Source organism: Nannobrachium achirus (genome assembly GCF_963921795.1).
Source record: "Nannobrachium achirus genome assembly, chromosome: 5".
Lineage (NCBI taxonomy): Eukaryota > Metazoa > Chordata > Actinopteri > Myctophiformes > Myctophidae > Nannobrachium > Nannobrachium achirus.
Window position 1 is genome coordinate 27485597 of NC_137814.1, and position 25346 is coordinate 27510942.

The 25346-nt window shown below is 42.8% G+C and overlaps 2 protein-coding genes across 2 annotated transcripts in view; both read right to left on the minus strand.

Annotated features, from left to right (window-relative positions):
- The window catches only part of LOC308284765 (histone H3.2), a gene marked incomplete at its 3' end in the record, with an annotated part of 219755 nt that overhangs the window by 114891 nt on the left and 79518 nt on the right, over positions 1-25346 (minus strand). The window lies entirely within an intron of this gene.
- Positions 1-25346, minus strand: part of LOC308284957 (low-density lipoprotein receptor-related protein 8-like) — a gene marked incomplete at both ends in the record, with an annotated part of 109187 nt that overhangs the window by 10443 nt on the left and 73398 nt on the right. Inside the window, 8 exons of the mRNA XM_080725679.1 lie at positions 944-1096; positions 4299-4440; positions 7884-8023; positions 9066-9184; positions 11323-11550; positions 12818-12989; positions 17868-17993; positions 20062-20181. Of these exons, the coding sequence (XP_080581805.1) occupies positions 944-1096; positions 4299-4440; positions 7884-8023; positions 9066-9184; positions 11323-11550; positions 12818-12989; positions 17868-17993; positions 20062-20181 (1200 nt within the window). The remainder of the gene's footprint in view (positions 1-943; positions 1097-4298; positions 4441-7883; positions 8024-9065; positions 9185-11322; positions 11551-12817; positions 12990-17867; positions 17994-20061; positions 20182-25346) is intronic.

A 25346-nucleotide genomic window follows, 5' to 3' on the forward strand; every position in this document is an offset into this window, starting at 1 on the left:
ACAACAAACGCAACGGGAGAAGTAGCCGATCAGAGCGCTTTTCTTGGCCCAGTGGATGCGAAATTTAGATTTAAAAAACTCACTCGTTGATTCACTCGTACAACAAGATGTGTTTTACTTGAAAAAAATGCTTCTCAGGTAAAATATCGATGTGCGATTAAAATGCGATTAATTGCGATTAATTAATTACAGAGCCTGTAATTAATTCGATTACAATTTTTAATCGCATCCCAGCCCTAAATATTACACAAGACCACTAAAAACAAGGATTTATAATAGAGAAATGTCAACCTTCTGAAGTCAGAGTTGCTTGAAGTCCAGTGGGAAGTTTCCGCAGTCCGTTATGATTTGGGGTGCTATGGCATCTGCATGCTTTTTTACGCAATATTCAATTTTTTTGGGATCTGTATATTTTAGTACAGAGCTGTATAGAAGGCCAGACCTGTATAGCAATGATTATTCAGAATATAGACCTTTACCTTTTTAACAAAAAACATTTTATACTTAGCCAATAAATATCACTTACAGCTCTAAGGAATTTCCAGGACACAGTTAAACTGTGAGTCCAGTATGTGTCTTACATGACACAGACTTACCTGAATGTGCTTCATGTTGTGAAATGTTGCATTAAAACATTACTAAATTAAAACGTATCACACAGACGCAATACATCTGATCAATTAGGAGGTCCTAACCAACAGTGAAAGCTGGGTATATCAATTACGCAACTGCACTTACCACACGCACTTACCGCACGCACGCACGCACACACACGCACGCACGCACGCACACACACACGCACACGTCTAGCCCTTCCCTGAGGCAAGCAGAAATTATGAGAGATTATCCACCCAGTAAACACTCTGTCGAGCAGAGCCCTTGGGCTGATATTGATTGGTAGGCTAATCTAATGGACTATTACCAATTACAGCACTTCATTCACCTGGTACACAGCCTCTCATATCAGGGCCCAGGTCCTGGCTGTCGGGACAGGCGCACGTGTATTTGGGGGAATGTTCAGTGATCTGTGGAGCCTTGAGACACAGGTAGTCACAGCCTCCGTTGGCCTCATTGCCCAGGTTACAGCTGTCCGGGCCTGGGGGAGGTAAAGCACACAGAGAAAGTGACATACAGATTATTAAGCCATTTATACTTTGTCGTACGGAAACGTTGTAGGCCTACTCTGAAAATGGCTTATAAATCAGCACCCATCTGGTGTGCAAAAATTCGAATCACAGCTGAAAGAGAGACAGCCGGAGAGAGACTTCAGCACCATGGACAGTGCATAGGTTTAGTTTAGGTCATCTGATAAAAGGAAGACACGTACTGTACCTACTGTAAACTATATATCGTCGCTGTCGGGTGGACACCTTGTATGTCCAAATCGGTTTCTTTTTTATTGTTTTGAACGAGTTAAAGTATTGAAAATAGTCAATCTTCAAGCACACAACACCTCGCATCGCAAGGCATTGTGTGCTTTAGTTCTGCTATTTTCACTAATTTTGTGTGACACTTTTGTATGATGAAGATGGCCTTTAATTTACAAAAAAACTTACACATTTGACACTTGGAGATACAAGGTTTCTGCCCGACAGTGACGATATACTATGTGATGAATCAGTGAGTGCTGATTACTGTATGTGACCTACATCCAGCTGCTAGTCTCTCCCCCCAGAAGGCTCTCACTCTCCTAGATGGATGACATGTCAAGCACTAAGATCCACATCTCCTTTTCAATGACATGTAAAGGGTCTGAACTGGTAAGGTCCTGAGTAATTAACATGATTGCTCTATCCTTTTTCATTGGCAATATTCCATTCAGACTTGAACTGAATGAAGTCATGTTAACCCCCCCTTTTTTATCTGCCCCTATTGCATCTTTTACTTTACTTCCTCAATAAGCTGCTTTTCTATTCTGAGAAAGTAAAGTTGGAAACTCAAGATTGGTGTGTTCCTAAAATCTGTAATATAGTATATTTACTGAATAAATCTTTATCCTAAATGCCAGTATCATACGAGTAATGTGATTCTGTATTGACGTAGAAATATTTAAAGGCATAGTATGCAACTTTGCCCTGTGTTTACATATCAAATAAATAAATAAATACATGTTTTACCAATAGCTTCCCTTCATAGCAAGAGCTATCAGCCACTGGAATGGTGGTGTTTAGCTGCAGAAACACACTGCTCTCTCGCTGTATTTTGGTGTTTGTTTTGGTAGACAAGGATGTTTTTGGACTACCAAAACAAACAGTGAAGACACCAAAATACAGCGAGAAGAAGCTTGTCTGACTTTATTCCATCCATCCATCCATCTTTCCCCCCCTAGATAAACTATTTCTTTTGCCATGCCTCCCACAGTTTTGGTGGCACGCACTTGGGCCATATGTCAAATCGTCCGGCTTTAATTTATATAAACTGATTCGTGAATTAATCTTATTCATTGACTTTAATTAAAAATGTAACTTTTCCCATATATGGAGATGACTGACATCATAGATGTCTGATATCACACAGACCATATGAGACTGACACAGTATGTCCATATATGGGCATTCCAAGTTATGGGCTTAATATTGATGACAGCAGGGATCTCCATATATGGGCATAGAAGGTACGAAATGGTTAGCACACACGCTCAAATAGGGACAAGGACTGACAGATACAGAGATATTTGCAAGTGTGACTCGCGTCACGGCAACCACACTTGCAATTTCCAATTGCATCTTTCTAGTTAGTGCCGTTGCCCTGCAGGGCAACAAGACTAATAGTCTAGCTTTCTCATCACTGATGCAACCTTTTTCTCTAAGGGTTTTCCCATTGAAGTATTGTCGGTTTTACTCATCATCTGCTGTAACCCTTAATTCACCCATGTAAAGTTACATACTATGCCTTCAACTTTCATTTTATAATGGGAGTCAATGGGGCTCGGATAAGGCTAAATCTTTGCCTAAATTTGAAGACATACCGGTATACAGTATAAAAGATGTCATAGATCAGTGGTTCTCAAAGTGGGCTCAGGTTTCCTTGAGCAGATTCTAAATGGACAATTACATGTCAGACTGACATGTAATAGACCCAGGTCCATTTGGTTCCATTTGTGTAATCTAGTTATGGGTGTCCTTGAAATGAAGAAGATTGACTGAATTCACAGACGGGCAACATGAAGTCCCAGGTCCACACTGGAGCCCCGCCGTTCCCATGTGGATCCCGAAAACCACATGATTCCATAGTTTTTCATAAGCCATTATTTGTACCTCAAGGTACCAAGGGTCGCTGGGGTAGCAACAGCAGTCACCAACAGTGGTAATAAATCAATAAGTAATAAGCCAGTAAATGCAATAGAGGAACAAACGTACATGTGAGCACACACAAACAGAGGGTGAGAGAGTAAAAGAGAGGGAGAGGGATGGAGGGAGTAGTAGTAATAGCTTATTGAGTTATTGATTGCCCTCCCCTGCCAGGAATTTATTTCCCGCTGAACGTCCGCAACAAATACTATACACAGAACAAGGATCATGGCTCACAGAGCACACATCAGTGCCAATGCTTGCTGGGAGCCTTTACTCCAGAACATGTAAGCTGATTCATTCAAAGATCAAACCCAATCAGAATCATGACATTTGACTTATTGTCAAACAAATAATTGTGACTAATGATTATTTTAAATATTTAAATTACATTTCTTTGTGGCTTCAATGCTTCACAAACAAAAATGTGCACAGGGCACATATGGCAAATAACATAAAATATACAAAGACATTATTGACATAATAAATAATAAGCTTTCACAAATATTTTTATCTCAGACTACCCTACAGTACATGACGAAAAATGTGCTAGAAAAGGCAAAAGGCACCCAGAGAAACAGAGAGAGAGAGAGTGGGCCACAGACACGTGTATCAGACTGACTACATGGCCCAAATGCTTTGATATTGCATCTCTACCACATTGTTTATTTATTCATGTTCATTGACACGAGGCTGCGTTACACCTGCTCAGCTCCTTAGGAATACAATCAAAAAGGAAATGTGCATGAAAGATTAGTACCACCACACGCACCCACAAACACCCAGCTTTGTTCCTTTATGATGTTTTCTTGTTATCAAAGAAATTGAATTATGATTAAAATATGACAAAACACACACACACACACACACACACACACACACACACACACACACACACACACACACACACACACACACACATACACACACACACACACACACACACACACACACACACACACACACACACACACACAAACACACACAAACACACAGAGTCACAGCTACCTTGCTGCTGGCGAAGCTGGTGGAAGACGACAATGTCAAGGGGGTCGTTGAGGTGTTCGGCCAGCGTTTGGACATCCTGACCAGTTAGCCTGTTGGCCGCATAGACGGTGCCCCTCTCCCTGTCTGTCCAGTAAAAACGGTCCTGATAGGAGAGAGAGAGAGAGAGAGGTTTTTGTGTTTTATTGTAATTGCATTTCTGTTACTACAGTATATCTTTGACACTTGCAAATCTTCCAACCGAAAGTAGAGAAATAGAGTTAGAGATAGAATGGGAGTGAGGTAGATCAACTTCAAAATATCAACAGATTTTCCTACAACATTTAATGAAACGCAGCCTTGTCCAGCATTTGGAGTTTCATGTCATGGCTATGTGTGCACACATGTATGCATACAGAGGCACACTTGATTAATGAGTGCACCGCTACTTTTCAATAATCCACTGCATTTGATGCACTTAAAGTGCAGGTGCCATGATTTTCCCCTCTATAAAACACGATTATATACTATTATGATTATACCAGGAGGAAGAATTTATCCAAAAAAAGTGTACAGAAAGAGTTAAAATTATGTTTTTATGTGGCCACACCCACCAGTTCATTGGTATGCGTGGTTGTCATGGTGGGTGGTGACCCAGCTGAAGTTAGCCACACCCACGTGTGTTGGGTGAATGGTAATTAGGGGAGGGGTTGATTCTATGATGTAATAAGTATGGGTGTTTTTGGAACGGCACGTCTGACCCAGCAGGTGGCATCCTCCAGCTAAAAACCCAAATAAAAAAAGAATGCATAATTTCTCACAACAACCACACCAGGGGGTCTAATGAACTACTGTCAACCTCCTAGACACATGAAAACCAGAAAAAGTACAAAACTATGAAACCACCTCTTTAAAACCAACGCAAATAGGCATTACCTTAATGTAATATTTGATGTCATGCTTTTTGCTAACTTGATCAGGTCTACATACATGAGGTGATCTGTGAATGCCCTGGATCAATTCCTTGTCACAGCAAAAGCTGCAGGTGAGATCATTCTCATTCTTGTCATTGTGTCAGCACAAGCAGCGAGCAGTCATAGAAAATGTCAGGCTTGCACTTTCTAAGACTTTCTTGTTTTCTGCATTTCCATTTGAAAAGGTTTGCACTGTGAGGGAGAAAAAAAGGGTTTAACAAAGGGCTTTTGGCTCTGGGGTGTGGAAGCCGTTCCTTATCCACGACTGGAAAGTTTAAATCGGTTTAAGTCTCGAAAATTGACACTTCAATGTATAGACTTACAAGTCCACACGTTTTGCCGGGGTCATTGCTGGCCTTTTGGTGCTGAACACATTAATCCCATTTAAAACCTATTGTTTAACAGGAAAATACATGTTCTGTATCACCAAAACCACTTTGGACACTACAGTACAAGGTTTTCCATGTGACACCATTGCTATGGAATGCAACTGTCCCCTTATGCTCTGGTACCGTTGGGAGCTGCTTTTGCCTGACTGGCCCCTCAGAGGAGAGAGGAGTGAGCCACCAGAACCCATTGTTCCACAGAAACATGCATAGGCGGCAGTCATTATCACTCTTACACACACACACACACACACACACACACACACACACACCTGGACGAGTCCCCAATACAACCCCCTGAACGCAAAAACCCACGTCTTCTGCATGGGAAATCTACCGCTCCCTCAAAGGGAACTCTACCCAAGGGAGATATTAGGCATTTGAGCTAGCCTACAGCAGGGCAACTCGGTTAGAGACACACACACAGTCTTGAATTTATAGCGTTTCTGTTGTCTCGGTCAAAGCACTAGATGTGTCACACATACTGCACTGTATATGTGCCATACTCTGAGGCACAAAACCAGATTAAAGTTCCTCTGCTAGCTCTGCCATATCGCACACATGCAGGCCTGTTGTTCCTTGTGGGAAGCCGTGTGTGTATTGCTTTGGGCGTGTTTATGCTCACTGGCTGCCCATATTGTGTCCAGCCTGCTGTGCGCACTCACACATACACACACACACACACACACACACACACACACCCCCACTGTTGGACGCGCGCGTGCACCCATACACACACAAAATAGTCTTAGGCCAAGCCTGGAGCAATCCAATGTGAGATATGAGGATATAAGCAGCTGTGTGTGGTTAGAAGATAATATGAAAGGCCAGCACACAGTGATCATCAAGAACCATTACCTCTTTTCATGGGGTCTCATTTGGCTAATGCCTTCATAGCTACTGCTTCACGGCTAATTTGCGTAATAATAATGCTTAATAATCCTTTATCCTTTGTCATTCCAATTCATGGTTCTATATGGTTCACATTTTAGATATTTGTTTTCAGTGTGTGTCTCATGATGAGACCGAGTTAAAATCAGTGAATTTTCACACGTTTTTTAACCACTTCAACCCAACTTAGTTGACCAGGATCCCCCAGGGCTCTATACTAGGTCTGCTAGTATTTCCCTCTACAGTTGACCCTAAATCTCTTCACTGAAAATACCTGATCTCAATTGATTCACAAACTATATACCGGCCTGACTATATAACAGCCAGTGTACAGAGGGAACCAGATGGACCCTTACCCAATGGGCTGTCCATATGTGCATTACACTCTCAGAGTTATAGGAGTCTGTTGCCTAATGCATACCAAAGTGTGGTAATCCTTGAAATTAAAATGTTTGAGAACCATACACAAATTGGCTACAACAACACGTGGTTCCCAAACTTTTTAGCTCAAGACCCAAAAGAGAGATTAGAGGTTTGCCCGGGACCCAAACTAGTGAAAACAGTAGATCTACAAGCTCACAAGCTATTTTCACTATTTCTTAACACATTAAACGCCCACGTGGTTTTGACGTTTTAATTTGCTGGTGCCCATGGCAACGCGTCATTTTACCTACCGGCGAGAGTACTGGCGAGAAAAGTAATCCGAGTAAATGTAATCCGAGTATGTCCTGTTTATTTCGCGAAAATCTTTTCTTTCAGTCAGGACCGTTTTTTATCAATTCTAAGCCACAGTGTTTGTGTTACGGCAGGTAGAAGAGGCTGCCATTTTGAGAAAAAAATGAAAAAAGGAAGAGAATCCGGAGAAAACAGCATTTTTGTGCAGCCGCTAAACAGGAAGTCAGCGAGACAGACAGCAAGTCCGGGTGACGTAATTGCGCGCTGCATGTTGGGAAATGGAGTTTGTTTCATCACCGCGGTAGCCAAGTGCAGTAGCTACAGTACAGTATAGTTTACTGTACAACGCGTCGAACGCGTGGTGGGCGCACGTAAACATCAAAGAGTTTGGCGCGTTGACACCACGTGGGCGTCCGATGTGTTAAACATTTATTTTCGAATTCATGGAATTTAATAGATTTTTCTTCATGAAATTACTTGATCTTTTTTTACATAGATTTTTATTTTATTTTATGAAAACTAACTACATTAGTTAGTTGAAAAATGTTTTGAAATAATAATAATTAAAAACAAAAAAAAATAGGAAACAAAAAAATTAAGGGACCCATACAAATGTGTCTGCGACCCACTAATGGGTCCCGACCCAGTATTTGGGAATCAGTGGGCTACACACACACACACACCTCAAAGACAGCCAGTGCGTATGGGTGCCCCAGCCGCTCGGCAGAGGACAGGTGTGTCCTGCGGTGAGCTCCGTTCAGGTCCACGCTAGAGATGACGTGCAGCTTAGAGTCCAGCCAATACAGACGCCTGTTGGCTACATCTGAAACACAAGCGCGCGCGCACACACACACACACACACACACACACACACACACACACACACAGTGAGTACAGATACGATTTTCACAGACTTAGTGGCAATTGATTAGGTACACATTAACCACTCTCGCATCCTGTCCAGAAAATCCCTTTAAAGTAACATCGATTAGATTTTAAAATGTCAGATACTGTGATTAAGTCAGTACCGTGTTCATTACCAGCCATACACTGGCATTATTGAGAACGGCTTCCAAAAACACTCACTTTTTTTTACAAATCTCATCAGTCATCGTTATCATAAAACATTTTAATCATACCATTTAAGAGTTAAGATCTGTTTATTTGACAGGGACCGTGCTCATTAATGGACATGTCAGTTTTCACTTCAATGTAAATGAGCCAGAGTTAGCCCGCCGTGGGCTAATTTTCATCTGTAGTCCCTGGACCCCCATTGGTGGTGATCAACCCCCCCAATCCAACCCTTGATGCTGAGTGCCAAGCAGGGAGGCATTGGGTCCCATTTTTATAGTCTTTGGTATGACCCGGCCGGGGAATTGAACCCCCGACCTCCCAGTCTCAGGGCGGACACTCTAACCACAAGGCCACTGAGCTGGTCAGACAGACAGACAGACAGACAGACAGGATCCCCATTGGTGGTGGTGATCAACCCCCCCAATCCAACCCTTGATGCTGAGTGCCAAGCAGGGAGGCATTGGGTCCCATTTTTATAGTCTTTGGTATGACCCGGCCGGGGAATTGAACCCCCGACCTCCCAGTCTCAGGGCGGACACTCTAACCACAAGGCCACTGAGCTGGTTAAAAACGCTGGTTAAAAACGCTGGTTATTTCAGATTCCGCTGACCTTTACTTACACTGGGGAGCGCAGACTCGGTGCAATTGCTCCATTTCCAGTGGCGTATTACATTACATGCATGATGCAACAATAATTCTTGAAACAAAGCCAACACATAAAAAAATATCAATAACGTCATGTCTGACACAATGTCAGGGAAGCAGGTGAAATGAAGCTGTTCTCTTCTCACCCAGCGTGATGCCATTGGGCCACTCGATGTTGTCAGCGACCAGAACCTGTCGGTCCACACCGTTCATCCCAGCCTTCTCTATCTTGGCCCTCGTGCCCCAGTCGGACCAGTACATGAACCTGGATGGAACCAATGAACAAATGTACTTCAGTCAGACTTTTTTGTGTTGATTAGTTGATATATATATTGTCACTGTCGGGCAGAAACCTTGTATCTCCAAGTTTCAAATTTGTACGTTTCTTTCGCAAAGCAAAGCCCTGCTTCATCATACAAGGCCGTCGCACAAAAGTATTGAAAACAGCCGATCTACAAGCACACAACGCCTCACGGTACGAGGCGTTGTGTGTTTGTAGATCGGCTGTTTTCACTAGTTCAGTTCATTTTTTAAATGATAGATACAAAACGAACGGTTTTGGACATACAAGGTTTCCACCCGACAACGACGATATAAGACATAAAATAAACCTTGCTTCTCGATTAATCGATTAACCTACAGTACATGAGGATGAGGCCATCCACTGCTGCCAATTTTCCTTTTTTCCTCTCTGCAAATAGTGCTATGTGTATTTGTTGATGACACATTGTCGCCCGTTTCATATTTCTTTTCGGACCAGATTAGATTTTTTTCCGATTGTCGCCACTGGTTCCCTGCTTTATCTCTCTCGTCTCTCTCTCTGCTTGGCCTGAAAAAGTTTTTTTGCGGATTTCGTAGTTCCAAAACGCAACAAAAGAACGCAGCAGTGTGCAACCAGCTTAGGTCCGCTATTGGTTCTAAATGTTGGTTTAGATTTAAGTTTGGTTATCAATATCAATCAAGATCAAAGCTGTTTATTTGTCACTAACAGAGTACAAGAAGTGAAATGTACAATAGCTTATCAATTAGCAGCTGTTCCAAAGAATGCACAGGTATTCCAGGTAATATCTAATCAATAGCAGCAGTGTCTCAATTCAGTGTGCAAAGGAGTCAAGCACATACATACATGCATTAAGGCCTGATTTACACTGCAGCCAAATCATGTGACCGTGTGACCATTTAAACCAATCGGATTCCAATCTGGATTTGACACAGATCAGATTCAGGCTGGATTTGGCTGCAGTGTAAATCAGGCCTTAGAATGAGAGTCATGTCCGTTCACATATTTCTTTGGTCCATGCCCCCATTTAGCGCTATGACGGCTGCTAGGGAAAAGCTTTTGCTAAGCCTTGAGCCCTTAGCTGTAAGGCATCTCAGGCGTTAATTGCCTAGCTGTAACCGAACCATTAGTATCGTGGGTGTACAGTATGTGATTGGAGGATGAATGAGCGTGGGACCAGCTTGACTTCTGTGCCTGCCTGAACTACCGCAATGCAACATATCCATAGATCTGGGGTTCATGAGGAATAAAGAGTGGTGGACTTATCAAACTGGGGTTCGGTATATCACACCAGAGCGGGTCATGAAAGAAAGGGAAATACTTTATCTAGAAATGTAATAGAAAATATGTGCTTTATATCAAGATTAAAACACTCTTCCAACTTTTAGAGAGAGAGAAAGGGGAAACATAAAACTGTAAAACCAGAGACAAAGTCAGGGATTCCCAAACTATGGTGTACCCCCTGGTGGAGCGCAGGCTGCCTCTAGGCAGGGATGTGTGACATTAATAGTGTAATGATGGCGCTGGTGTTATAATTAAAATTATTATCAATAGATTTGTCAGAACTTTGACCTTTCACCAAACTAATACCTCAGTAGGTCAGTTCACTTTTTCTCATGTGAGAAGGTCATATTCTATCATTGGTAAACATAATGGCAATATTTGACTTTAGGCTAGGATCAATAGTAATCAACTGCAATTTGTCGAAAAAAGTGTAAAATAATTATTTAATTCTGGACAACAGTGTTCATGCACACCATCCATGTTGGAGCAAGGGAGAGGTGCTTGAGTCTCTCAGCAAAAGACAAAAAGGACAAAATCCACTAATGTATAGTTATGTCATGTTGTCACAAGGATTCAAATCAAAAGTCTTGCCAAAAACAGTCAATGGAGGAAAAAAAAACTAATTGCAAGCAACAATGACAAACTACTTTCGGTAATATTGTAATGACCATGGAAATAATGGCCAAAGCTGTCAATGTACAATCACATGTAATGACCATTACCCTAACCTAAACAAACATGCATGCACATACAAACACTTAATATACTGTATAATACCCTACAAGACCTGGACAAAGCAACACACACACAGATGCCACACATATCCCATGCTTGTTTACCCTTGGTGGGGGTCCAGGACTATGGCTCTGGGCTCGCTGAGCTCGGTACTGATGAGAACACGTCTCTTAGAGCCGTCAACAGACGCCACGGAGATGGACTTGTCCCCAGAGTCAGTCCAGTACAGGTTGTGCTGGAGCCAGTCCAGCGCCAGGCCCTCAGGGGAGCGCAGGGAGCTGTCCACCAGGGGGACATGCAGAGATGGATCGCTAGCCTCGTGGATGAAGGCACTGCAAGAGAGAGGAAGGAATGTCAAAGAGACAGGCCATTATTATAGAAGAGGGACGATAGACGTTGGATGGAGAAGGGTGGAGAAAAGGGAGTACGGGTTCAAGGAAATGCGGAGAGGGAGGGAATTAAGAGAAGGAAGGGGAAGAAACAGAACAGCCTTCTGACTCGTCCCTGACCGACCTACCAGTAGGATCCTTCCGCATAGCAGCGGTTGTTCATGCTGAGTTTACAAAAAATTTGCCCAGTCACTATACAGCACCTGCAAGACGTTCCTTTTTTACAAAGACCAAGTTTACAGTCAAGCACTTTATTTGTAGAGCATCGTCAACATCATCACAACTTCTGCTATCTTCATCTAGAATACAAAAAAGGGAAAAGAGCAGGCACACGTGTTAATGTTATAGTGCTGTTGACACAATATTTCCCTCCTCAGTCCACTCTCCTCCACATTTGTGGCTGCTGGATGACAGCAGTAATGGGACATTTTAGTTGAACATCGTAGCTATGCATCATCAGCGTGAGTAGCTTTGTTTGTATCAATTCACTGCACAACTGTGCAAACAGCCATGATTCACGTAGGCTACAGACTTTATTAGGCTATAACTAATCAGAATTTAGGACAATTGCTCTTAATTTGGGACTGCCCTGAATTCCTCAGGACATCTGATCACCCTCATTATCCGGCAGTTCTATTCTAAAGCTAAATCTGGAGGAAGTCACAGCCTTGAGCCATCCTCGGAGCAGGTTCATTCATGGGTTAGCATCACTCTTAGTCATTACAGATGAGGCCTCACCTTGAGAGACTAGCTAATAAATTGGACCTTGTAACCTGGTAAGAGGCGTTAGGAGGTGCTGGTGAACGCAAGTGTCACTGACACAACCTGTACAGGAGGAGGGGTCAGTTCTCCCTGAAGACTTTCCATTTTTATAAAAAGAAGGCAGCGTTCCAATTAGGAATATCTCCGGGGAGAAAAGGCTGCTGCAGACTCCCATATCTTCACTCACTGTCATACACTTAATCGCAGTGGAGGACAGCAACAAAGTACATTTACTTGAGTACTGTACATTTTTGAGTGTCTGTACGTTATGTGAGTATTATTATACATTTTTTGATAGTTCCACTCCACTACAAGACAAGTATTGTACTTTTGACTCCACTACATTTACGATAATCCAAAATACAACTGCCCGAATTTTAACTGCCACTGAGAACACTTCACAAAAGAAATAATAATGATGTCCCGACCCAGTGTTTGTAGATCATACCTGTAGATCTTTCGGTGGAAGCGGTCACACCAGAAGATGCGGTTGTTAGCCACGTCCAGGTCCAGAGCCACAGCGTTCTTCTGGTTGGACACCAGCTGACTGTAGTCTTTCTTCACCAGGTCCATGCGACGGATCTCATGGCGGTTGGTGAAGAACAGGCAGGGGCCCTTCCCTGGAAGGAAAGTTTGATGTTGTTGAGCAGTGGTTCACAAAGCTTTTCGTGTCAAGGTCCCCTAAATTAATATGTATTTGACCGTAGACTCTCGGGGGTCGGGGGGTCTGATATAAAACAAACAATTTTTAATGTTATCCCTGGGTTGCTGTGGAAGGATACATCTATACCTGTAAAGACACAACAACATAAGATCTTTTTTTCTTTTTTCTTTTTCTTTTAAAGTTGATAAATGTTTTAATTGTATTTTTGTTATTACCCTACAACAGAAGGCTCTCCCTTGCTGTTGTAAAGACCAGATATCCCCACAGGGACTTTAAAAGTTACCCATCTCAACTTTCTTCTTTCCCCTTATTTTAGTATGTACAACCACCAGAGGAATCAACACAGCCAAAACCTTTTTCAGTGTTAAGACTGAAATGGCATCTGAGATCACATCGCCAGACAGCCGTCTGGCTATCTTGATACCTAGACTTCGCCAAGGCAATCCATGTAATCCATGTGTCAATAAGGTAATCAAACTTTGAGAATGCTGTAAGCTGTGAACTGTGAGGATGCAGCGATGAAGCACAGGTGCGTGTACAATATGTCAGCAAAACACTCCATATTACTGCCTTTACTGCAGTGGTTCCCCAACTTTTCTGGATCAGAGCCCACGTTAAAGTCTCAAAAGACAGATTTATAGAAACCTAGCTAGTTAAGTGCTTTTCTTATTGTAAATTCCTTCAAATAACAGCATCAACTCACACACAGGCAGGGAGGTACAGTATGATAGATACTGTAGGTATGCAACACTGAACACACACACACACACGCCCACGCACACACATTCATCATGTATGTCTTCTCACTCAAACCATTTCACAGTAACACACACACACGCACATACAAACATTCCACAGTTAACACTCTTCCACTCATTTCACTCCACATTTCACATTAAGACAGACACAGAAACACACACACTCACACACAAACAATCAGGACTCAATTTGCACTTTACAGTGATTTCCACCGAGGGTTGATGAGAAAGAAAAAGAAACAGCCGGGTCATCAACTTTCTTCCATTACTTTCCTGCCAAACTGCAAGCCAAACAACATCAACAGATAAATTGGCTCAATTTTCTGAATACCCACTGGGCTACGACAACAACTTTGAAATCTCTCAACCTCTCCTTATATACGCAAATGAACGGAACACTAATTAGCCTCAAACTCATGTTTACTTCCATGTGACTCACAGACAGAAAAGCTAAATGCTAAATACAGAAACAGATACACTACTATTCTTACGTCACCGTACTGTAACTGTATACCAGTGTCGCTCACTTAAAAGAATAGCTAAAGAACGTAACATGCGCTGAGCGACCGTGTCATACAACAGAATATAAATCAGGTTTAGCCACTGACGTGTTTTTGTCTAAGTCTCTCCTGGCTAGCAGCTGCAGTTTTCCCTCTGTGATAGATGTTACAGTAACATCTATATTGAGCTCAGCTCACTCTAACACAACGGTACAGTAATAGGGTAGTTGCCAGTTATCTCTGGAAGCAGTTCTGAAATTCCCTCATTAATAATGGCTTGCTCATCTCGGTTTCCTCTCCGCTCACCTTGCTTTGACAGACAGCCTCAATTGCGGTCTCGTGATAGTTTTGCACTCGTGCTTTTCACTCTTTCTCGGTCTCTCTCTCTCTCTCTCTCTCTCTCTCTCTCTCTCTCTCACTCTCTCTCTCGCCGTGGCCTGTGCTCTCCAAGCCCAGCCTGTGAACAATGACAATGCTTATCCCAACTAAGTGCTTTCAGAGAGCGCCTGCCACAATAATGATATTTCTGGGGAGGACTCGGTGCTGCTGGTTTTATGAGGTGTCACTGCAGCGGCAGCGCGGTTTCAGCTGGCCTGAAGAAGTGCTATTTGTCTGCTGCATTCTCCATGGAGTCTGCCTTCCCTGCTTGGGACTGAGGCAGCCAGCAGTTTTACTTCCTTCTTCACCCCATATGCCCGACACAAGCAACACACACTGTACGGATACACACTTGCCAAAACACAGACACAAAAATTAGCTATCGTCGCTGTCGGACAGAAACATTGCATGTCCAAAACTATTACTTTTCAGGAAATGGAAAAAATAACCTGTATTCCAATGTATCCAATTATTATTTTAGTCACAAGCTCTTGTTAATATTTTCATTGGTTTAATGCGTACAAATAAAACTGACTGAACCACTTTCCAAATGGCATGACTATTCTTTTTCTGAATCTTAAAAAAAAGGGGGAAAAGCAGGTCTTGGTGCCAGCGATAGATCGAGTGGAGGCATGTATCAATCAAGCTCTGATGCCTGACAGCGAGTCCCAGGGTCGATTCTCGGCCCAGCAGACCGTTGCTGCAGGTTACTCTCTTTTTCTGTCTCCAAAATAAGAGCTCTCTAAGCATGTTGTATCACAGCATGTTGTGAGTTTGTAGATCGGCTATTTGTCATAATGACAAAGTATAATAGGGCATTACTGTAATTTATGAAATAAAAACATAAAAACATCTAATATGGAGATGGTTTCTATCTGTCAGCAATGATACACACCCACATCCACACAAATCCACAATTATCCATGTTGTATGAAATTAGCAGAGTTTAATTGAGGGAAATGAGATTCCAACAGTCGTCAGCCTCCGGCAAAACATTAAGCGTGACACTCGCGCCTTCCCGCCAATTAAGAAATTAACTTTCTTGCTGGGGTACAATTAAATCTAAAGATGACAACTGGCCTCTCTCCCAGTAATCCTCTCCATAATGGGGCTATTAGATGGCCGGAAAAATCAATTGACCTCTTTGCAGTAAACTTTGTTGTCCAACCGGTCCGTGGGCTGTCGCGAACAAGCAGACGTTCAAAATTAAATTTGCCACAATTAGCGTGACCCAGCCAGCCAGGTACCCGCTGAGGAATTACAGGCCTAATTAGGACACCCTTCAGGATGACCAAGCGCGTCACGCTGACAGTCACTGAGCACAGCTCGGTCTTAAGCCCGATTCATACTTCACCGCACGGCGGTTTCCCGTGTTGAAAATAGCCGACCCACAAGCTCACAACACGTGGCGGATGTGATGTGTTGTGCGCTTGTAGGTCTGTTATTTCTGCCACGTGGCACCGTTGCGCGACAGATCATAAATTAAGCTTTACATAGTGGGAAATGCCATGACACGCTCGTGCCCATGACAGATGGTAGAGTCTAAATCCCATATCCCGAAAGGGCAGTCACACTGAGTGAGTTTCCTCATTAAACTGTGGTGCTTATTAGCCACGTCATACATTCTACAGATATGATTTATTGGCAACCCTTTATTTTACAGACCCCTGATAGTAATCCATTATAGGTACTGGGCAAAGTAAAGTGCCCATAGGAAACGGATAGTACTACATCATTTCCTAGTAAGCACTGTACATGGAAGCCTGGCAGTAGACTAGATGTCAAATATACTGTAGTTATTAGGAAAGTATCCAAATACATATTTAGTGTGAGTAATGACAAAGTACTGTAGGTACATTTGCGTACTAAGGAACAAAATAAATACTATAACAGGTGCAAGCGTTAGAAAGAAATTAATGATTCTTATTGTTAGGACAGATCCCAGAATGCCCAATTAATGTATTGTAATTACAAAATAGATCATAGTAAGTAAAGCACATGCAAACCAGAAACCAGATGCTAATAGTTCAGTTATCAGGAAATTACCCATAAGAACAGCACAGTAAATGTAAATCTACTGTGAAACTACAGTAGATGGCAAAAATACACTTATAATAGGAATTAGGTAATACTTTAGTACAGGAAAGAACATGGCTATTTGACATATGATTTAGTCAATTACTGTATATAAAACATAATAATAAATAAAATCTAACTTTGTGTGTACATTCTGATGAATGTACACAACGTGCACCAAGAAAATCAACCAAAATCGTGCTTCTCGATTATTATTCGATTAACCTACACATCAAGGCAGTTATTTGTTCGAAATGTGGGATTTGAAATATTATTTTGGTTAATTACCCAACCCTATATACAGTATGTCACTGTTAAAGTTGAAGTTGAACATAGACTGAACAATGGTGTTTCCCTGAAACATACTAGTCAATCACTGCATGACTGCCCCTCCTGGATATGGGACGTAGATCCCAGCGACCAAGCTTATGTGTTAAGGTTGCCCGAGGTGGAGTACTGTAATTACGCAACTTTGTTGTGTCCACAAACAGTAGCAAAGCAATGATAAGTTACAACAAGGCTAGTTTGTTTGAGATTACGAAACAAGGAGCGTGGCACTGACAGGGGAACTGGTCTTCTCACTAAGCCTGCTAATTATATGTGCTGTTGTGCACATTAATTAATATTACATATTTTATAACTATATATGTATACACACACACACACACACACACACACACACACACACACACACACACACACACACACACTTACACACTTCTCAGCGCAAACCGTGTTTCATGTGATCCACTGAATAGCCTTTTCTCATATTTGTAATTTGTAAGTATGTCTTAACTTTGTGTTATACTTGACATGTTCAATGAATATGTATTTTAGTCAGAGGGTAGTACACATGTACTGTAGCTACTGTTTCCACTATGGAAATCCTGAATATTTACAAACTGCCATCATTGTAATCAAGATTGAGCATGGCTTATTTCCCACCTAAAATTAAAAAAAGGAAGACAAGCCACATACTTTGTTTTTTCAGCAGAAGCTTTTTTTTATCCCATCTGATAGCAAATGCCTACCTATATTCATAGTGCCTCACAGTATAAAATGTTATTTGTATCATCACCAGCTAGGATTCTGGGTTGTTAATGGCTTATCAGTGCTACTTGCCTTCTGCCTTGCAGGTCTTGGAGACAGGATCCATTTCATAACCTTCATAGCACTCGCACTTGAAGTCCCCCTTGTAGTTGATGCAGATCTGGCTGCAAGCATCTGGGTTCTCGCACTCATCAATGTCTGGAGACACCAGAAGAACACTTATCAGCAGGGGATGGAGAAAGGCGTCTAGATAAGACGCTTACAATCGCTATAATCTCACTGAATTAGCTGGCATTATATTACAAAAATGACCCCTGAGACATGAGAATTGCATATTATTGCAAATTATAATTAGCACATAGAGTGTTAAGATAGCTCAGAGAGTGTACAGGTCCATTTTGGTTCCATTTGTACACTCTCTGAGTTAACTTAACACTCAGAAGTTTACTGTGTACAAAGTAGACAAGCACGCATCTGGGGGTCGGTATTATATCAAGTGTGTCAGAGAGGGAATGACAGACATTTTCCACACAAAACTATTTTGTTTTTCTTTTCTCTTTTTTCCCATTTTCTCCCCTACAATAGCAAGTTCCCAGTCCACATTGAATTGCCAAAACAATAACCATTTCCATCAAGCGGTGTTACTTGTTGAAGGACAGAGATTTTAAATTCATCCACGTTTTTGAAATGATACAGTACATTTTTGTCCATCAAGAAATGTGGTGCGAATCCGTCCAAGGATTTACGAGATAAGCCCCAGACAGCAGAAGACGGACACACACACACGTCTTATAGACTAGCCTCCTACTGAGCGATGCAGTAAGAAAAAAGGGGGGAAAAGGGGTTTAAATGTATCCACATTAATATGGACAGGGAAATAGACAGTACTGGATATAGTGGCAGACACACAGAGAGGAACCAACAGACAGACAGACAGACAGACAGACAGACAGACAGACAGACAGACAGACAGGCAGACAGACAGACAGACAGACAGACAGACAGAGGCTCTTTAAGGGCGATTGCGCCAAAGGCAGTTTCACCTTGGAATGACTTAGTCTTTTTGTCAGGAGAATAATGGTTGAATTAAATATGGATATTTTTTAATGACCAGGGCTGCAACTGCAGCGCTGGTCATTAAAAAGTCTGTTCCGCAAACTGGTCATTAAAAAGTTGCCGTTCAGAGTGACAAAAATAAAAATAAAAAGGCACAGGCCCCAGGCTTTGGCACTGGTTTTTCTTAGCTAAAGCATTTAAAGGGGCCCCACCATGCTTTTCAAAATGAATATTTTATATAAATATTTCTCCATAATACAGTTTTATATAGGTTTTAGCCTAAACAACCACTCGGATATTGAAATGTCATGTTCTGTCTGTCTCCAATTCCAAGCCGTTTCAGATGCAATGCAAAATTGCCCTTTGCTGGCAACGGGGCGCCGTCTTTGGACTAAAATTGGAACGATACAGAGAATATTAGAGAACCACGATGAGAACCATGTAGAGTCAATCGTAATCTTCTCTGTATCGTTCCAATTTTAGTACCACTTTACCTCATGGTTCCACCTCATATATATAGTCTCAATAGAATATAGACTCCCAAAAAGTACCACCCTCGTCTTGAGGGGGGCCAATAGGAAATGGGCCCAGGTGTGACCTCACACCAGTCCTCATTTCAGGAGAGAACCGTTCGGACTCACTTAGAAAATCACTGAAATGAAAGGCAAGGCTTAGAGTTAATGAATGGGCTTTTTGGGGGGCTGGAAGATACACTGGGAAGACCAAAAAACAAGAAAAAAAATTAAAATTAGAAATTCATGGTGGGGCCCCTTTAACAGAATCTTTCTACAGGTGTGAAGGGATGGGGATGGGCTAAAGAATAAGGTGTGAAGGACACTGTGAAGGTCATGCAGTCTGTGTGTGTGTGTGTGTGTGTGTGCCAATGGCTGTATGGCAAGTGATAAGACCTTGTAGGAATCGAACCCCAGGCTCCACAGTGACAGGCAGGTACTTTAGCCCTGTGCCACCCGGACGCAACGGAGATAGAAGATGTCCTTTCTTGTCCAGTTGATGATACATGCACAACAATTTACATTTTAGCTATTTAGCAGACCCTCTTAGGTGAGCGATTTACAGTAAGCAAGGTAATACAAGGTAATACATAACCATAGCTGCATGGCACACACTCACACTCTCACAGCACACACACACACTTACACAAGCATTATGTATAACACTATGGGTGTGTGCAGTTTATCGGTTCACTCACCGCCACATGTTTTCTTATCCAGCAGCTGGTAGCCGGTGGGACACTGGCACTCAAAGCCGATGGGTCGGTCCATGCAGATGTGGGAACAGCCGCCGTTGTTGATCAGGCATTCATTCAACCCTGACAGAGAGAGAGAGAGAGAGAGAGAGAGAGAGAGAGAGAGAGAGAGAGGCAGACAGACAGAGGGAGAGGGACAGAAGGAGAGCGAGAGACAGAGAGACAGAGACAGGGGGTGAGGGGGTCTTAAGTCAAAGTATGCCACAGAAACACTTTTCTTTTACTCATAGTCGGGGGCGTTAGGGAGATGACATGGTAATTTCGTGCTAATTAGTCTAAAAGCGCCAAATTTTGAACAGATGTAGCCCAGGGCATGCTCTAATGATTTAGCTAGGGCGCCCGAGTCTGCGACATTCGGGGTTGCCACTGCGGCCAAATCAAGTTGGGCTCCCATCGACTTTCAATACAGGAGGAAAATACCCAGAAAAACACTTTTTTTCTGGGTATTTAAGTAGGATGTGAGGGGTCTAACTAGGGTTAGGGTTTGTCATGATGCTGAATCCATTGCAAGCATTTGTTTGAAAAGTGATGAGTCATCACTTTTCAGAGTTTTGTGGGTGTTTTCTGGAGCTGTGGTGACCCCAAAGGTCGCCGACTCGGGCGCCCTAGCTAAATCATTAGAGCATGCCCTGGGCTACATCTGTGCAAAATTTGGCGCTTTTAGACTGATTAGCACGAGAAAAAAAACCCTAAGGCCTCCGACTAACATGAATGCTCAGTTGCTCAGTCACCCATACATGCATCGTTTTCTGAGGCCATTGCTAGCCCAAGGAATGTTTTTTGTGCAAAACAAATGCTTGCAATGGATTCAGCATCATGACAAACCCCTAGTTAGACCCCTCAGATCCTACTTAAATAACCAGAAAACAAATGTTTTTCTGGGTATTTTCCTCCTGTATAGAAAGTCAATGGGAGCCCAACTTGATTTGGCCGCTGTGGTGACCCTGAAGGTCACCGACTCGGGCACCCTAGCTAAATCATTAGAGCATGCCTTGAGCTACATCTGTGCAAAATGTTGCACTTTTAGACTGATTAGCGCAAAATATCCTTAACGCCCCCGACTATCATCTATGTATCAAACAATTACCCCATTAAAAAACACTTGAATCCTAGCATCTCTATTCTGGGAATGTCATAATAAGTAGGCAAACATTGAGTTTGCTAACTTAGCAACCGTTGCTAAACTGCCAGGGCAAGCTTTCGTCAGCTGTCAATGTTATTTCACCCGCTCACACACAGTTTGCAATAATAATAGCAAGAATAGGAAAACCACAATAATGCAACGGTGACGAACCAGCAACAGATTCCACACACCCAGAAAACAGTTGGAGGGTGCATTTCTCCACCCCTTTTCCAAAACTGAAAATCTGCACTTAAGTGCCACCCATTTTACCACTAGAGGGCGCCCAGGTGCCAAGGAAAATCCCATAGAGATATGCTGGTATATGCAGAAGCCCTGCAGCCATGACTTGCCTGAACACTTTCCTTTGTGCATGTACAGGAAGAGGATGAAGTTAGCTTGAAGTTAGCTATTGGCTACCAAGCATTTTAGAAGCCTTATTTTCGTCAACTTAGCCATGATTAAACCTTGCACACCTCATGCATGGGAAAAAAACAGAGAAGAATGAGCTCTAAAAAATCCAATGCAATCCTGGATTGCATTGGAGTGGATTTGTGCAGTTTGTTCACAGCTTTCAAACAAAAAAATCCGATTGGAAATCCGTTCAGGCATTCTTGAGATAATCGCCATTATGTTTTACATGTTATGTAAACAAACATGGCTGCCCTGTATGTTAGATGGGGTTGTATGGGGGTGGAACATGCAAAATCGCGATTGAAATCATGTTCACTAGATTTGATGGGGTCCCAAAAAAAAAATTCAAAAAAAAATTTTCAAAAAAAAAAAACTTTTATTTTTTTATTTTTTTTTTAGAACCGAATTTATTCGGTTTTTGTAATCCTTAATACGCTTTAATGAACCGAAATTATTCGGTTTTGGCCCTTCTGCAAGGCTGCATGGCTGTGTTGTTGAACACATACACAGCTTTATTCTCAGGAAAGTTACATGACTCACCCGCCCAGGTGGAAGCCGCAGGAGGGGGAGGGGAGGGAACCCCCCACCCAACAAACCTAAGCCTGTATTAGCTTCTACCATTCCACCCTTTCCAGGCGACGTGCAAGCAAGCAACATCACAGCACAAGGCCTTTTCCAATTCACTTGGATGGCAGGCAGAATTAACTGCGGGCCAAAGAATAGAGGAAGGCTATTGTTTGGTTTAAGGTCTCCTTCCCATTTCCTGAAAGTGGTCGTTTGGGTGACAGAGAGCCCCCTGGAGAGGCAGTTGCGTGGAAGCTCACTACAGCTTTCCAGACAGCTTCCAAGGGCAGGAATGATTTAGAGGTGACATCCTTACTCTCATGGGTAAATAAATGAACATGACATTTCCCTCTACTTGTTCCCTTCTGCCCTCTCCGCCTTCTCTCTCCCTCCCTCTCCCTCCCTCTCGCCCATTTCCAGGCGTTAACGCATCGCCTGTTTCGCCTGTTTTCACCCGTAGCGAAGCCTGTTAAAAAATGAATGCCAGTGTGCTGGGCGCACTAGCACAGCAATGCTCGGTCAACACTCGAGAGCACTGATAACTACAGTGCGTGCATTTCCTTGATTTTCCCTGACGCAAGGCTGAGGCGGTAAATGCAATCCCATTATCCCGAATCTGAGATGCTTTAGCATACAGTCAGAGGAAGAACATATAAATGAATAGTATAGAAGTCTCTCTGTGTGTGTGTGTGTGTGTGTGTGTGTGTGTGTGTGTGTGTGTGTGTGTGTGTGTGTGTGTGTGTGTGTGTGTGTGTGTGTGTGTGTGCATGTGTCAGATCATGTGACTGCAGGTGTATTGTATGTGTGTGTCTGAGTGTGCGTGTGTTTTGCTTCGCTTGCTCAGCTCGGTGAGCAATGAGCATCTTGCGAGCACAGGGTTGAGCGATGAGCTGGTTTCTTTCAACACTGAAAACCTCTGCCACTGATGAGAAGACCAAAGTTGAAGGGAAAGAAATGAAAGAGAGGAGAAACAGAGAGAGAGAGAGAGAGAGAGAGAGAGAGAGAGAGAGAGAGAGAGAGAGAGAGAGAGAGAGAGAGGAAGGGAGCCTTTCCTTGAGGTTCCTGCTTTCCAATTTTCTTGTCAGGCCCAAGGTCAGTCTACTCTGCGACCAGACACCCCCATCTCACACAACACCCCTTTAACATCCCCATTCCTCTGTTACGGCTTCTGTGTATGACCCCCACTCGACAGTGTGTGTGTGTGTGTGTGTGTGCGTGCGTGCGTGCGTGCGTGCGTGCGTGCGTGCGTGCGTGCGTGGGTGGGTGGGTGCGTGCGTGCGTGCGTGCGTGGGTGCGTGCGTGCGTGCGTGCGTGGGTGGGTGCGTGCGTGCGTGCATGCTCCACTGGACATGCTCCACTACTCTTCCCTGATTAGGTATTTAGGCAATGCAGGCAGATGCTTGCATTGCATCGAACAGTATCCAACTCTCTCTCTCTCTCTCTCTCTCTCTCTCTCTCTCTCTCTCTCTCTCTCTCTCTCTCTCTCTCTCTCTCTCTCTCCCTCTCATCACACAGTAAAACCATTAGGGTTAAGCTGCAATCTGTAAGGTTTATGTCCTTTCCCAACAAAGAGAGGTAATTGCAACTGTAAAGATAAAAAGTGATTTATGTCTGCTGATTCACGCTAATATGTCAATGTATTGCTATTGTATTACTTGTATCCCTATGGGGGGTTTTGCTTAAAGTTCCCTGATTTTGCTTAGCAGGCTTGCATGTACAAAATTCAGGGAAGATCTCTGAACGCGGAGCCCTTTAACGCCAAGTTTAACAGTATTCCAATTGTTGCAATTAATGGTTAAATCTACTTTGGCGTGAGTGTTCCTGACTAAATAACATTTCTTTTTTTAAATAAGTAATGGATTGCAGCTTTAATTGAACGCACTAAATTGCGACACTCAAAGCTCCAATTAATAACAGTGCCTGAGCCTGTGTAATGGCACGCCCACCTCACTGGGCGTATGAGGTGTATTCCACTTTAACCATTATTTTATGCTTTAACTATTGAAACATAGCAGATATAAGCTCACAACGCAGCACCGAGTGCCGCGCTGCAAGCTTGTAGATCAGCTATTCATGAAAAATTGTGAAATGTTGTGCATGTCTTGAATTTTTCGACCCTGATTCAATAAACGTCTTCTCATCTAAATCCTTCTTCTAAATCAGTGGTTCTCAAACCTTTTCCATGTCAAGGACCCCCAAAATTACATATATTTGGCTGCGGGCCCCCATCTCAAAATATGTTGTTCCAGGGACCCCCAGAAGCTGAGATTTAAGTTACAAATCTCATCGCGGCACTCTGTGTCGCGCTGTGAGCTTGTGTATCTGCTATTTTTCAATAGTTAAAGCAAGAAATAATTCCAGGTCCTAATGGATTAATTAAACTCAGAGCGTACAGCATACTACACATACAGATGCAGGGGAGGGAAACACTGGTCAGTTATAGCCAGATGTCTGGAGGATGGAGATGACTGGAGATGCTGCAGAAGGGCTTGCCCGAGGACGACCTAGAAAGTGTGTAAAAAAAAAAAAAAAAAAAAAAGGGACCCAGATGGGCCTGAAAGGGTTGTTAATACTCCAGACAGGTATTTACAACCTTTCGCCTTTCGCTCCCCTCGCATGCACTCTCTCGGGGAGAGGTACTAAAGAGGTGAAAATTAGATGGGGAGAGAGAGAGAGAGAGAGAGAGAGAGAGAGAGAGAGAGAGAGAGAGAGAGGGGGAACACAGTGAAAATCCATTAAACTCTGGGAATGTACAAATGGAACCAAAGAGTCCATTTGGTTCCGTTTGTAGTACACTCCCAGAGTTAACAATCAGGATTCTACCGTGAAGAAAATAGAAAGCATTAAATAGCAGGGTGCTTTGTCCTTTGATGAGTAACAAGCACGCATAGGCTTTCGTTTCTCTGATCAGCCGAAGCTGCCTTTAATCTCTGACAGCATCTCCAGCCCTTTGAAATGCACATTAATAGAGGGGGTGGGGGGCACAGTCACGTTTTATTACTGTGAACATGGGTGCGTTGCTTTCAGAGAGCTTAAATGTTTTATTTATTCTCGAAAAGAGCATTGAGGTTCACCCTCAGTTTCACCCTGAGTTTCTTACGGTACACAACATGAACACTCTATAACATTA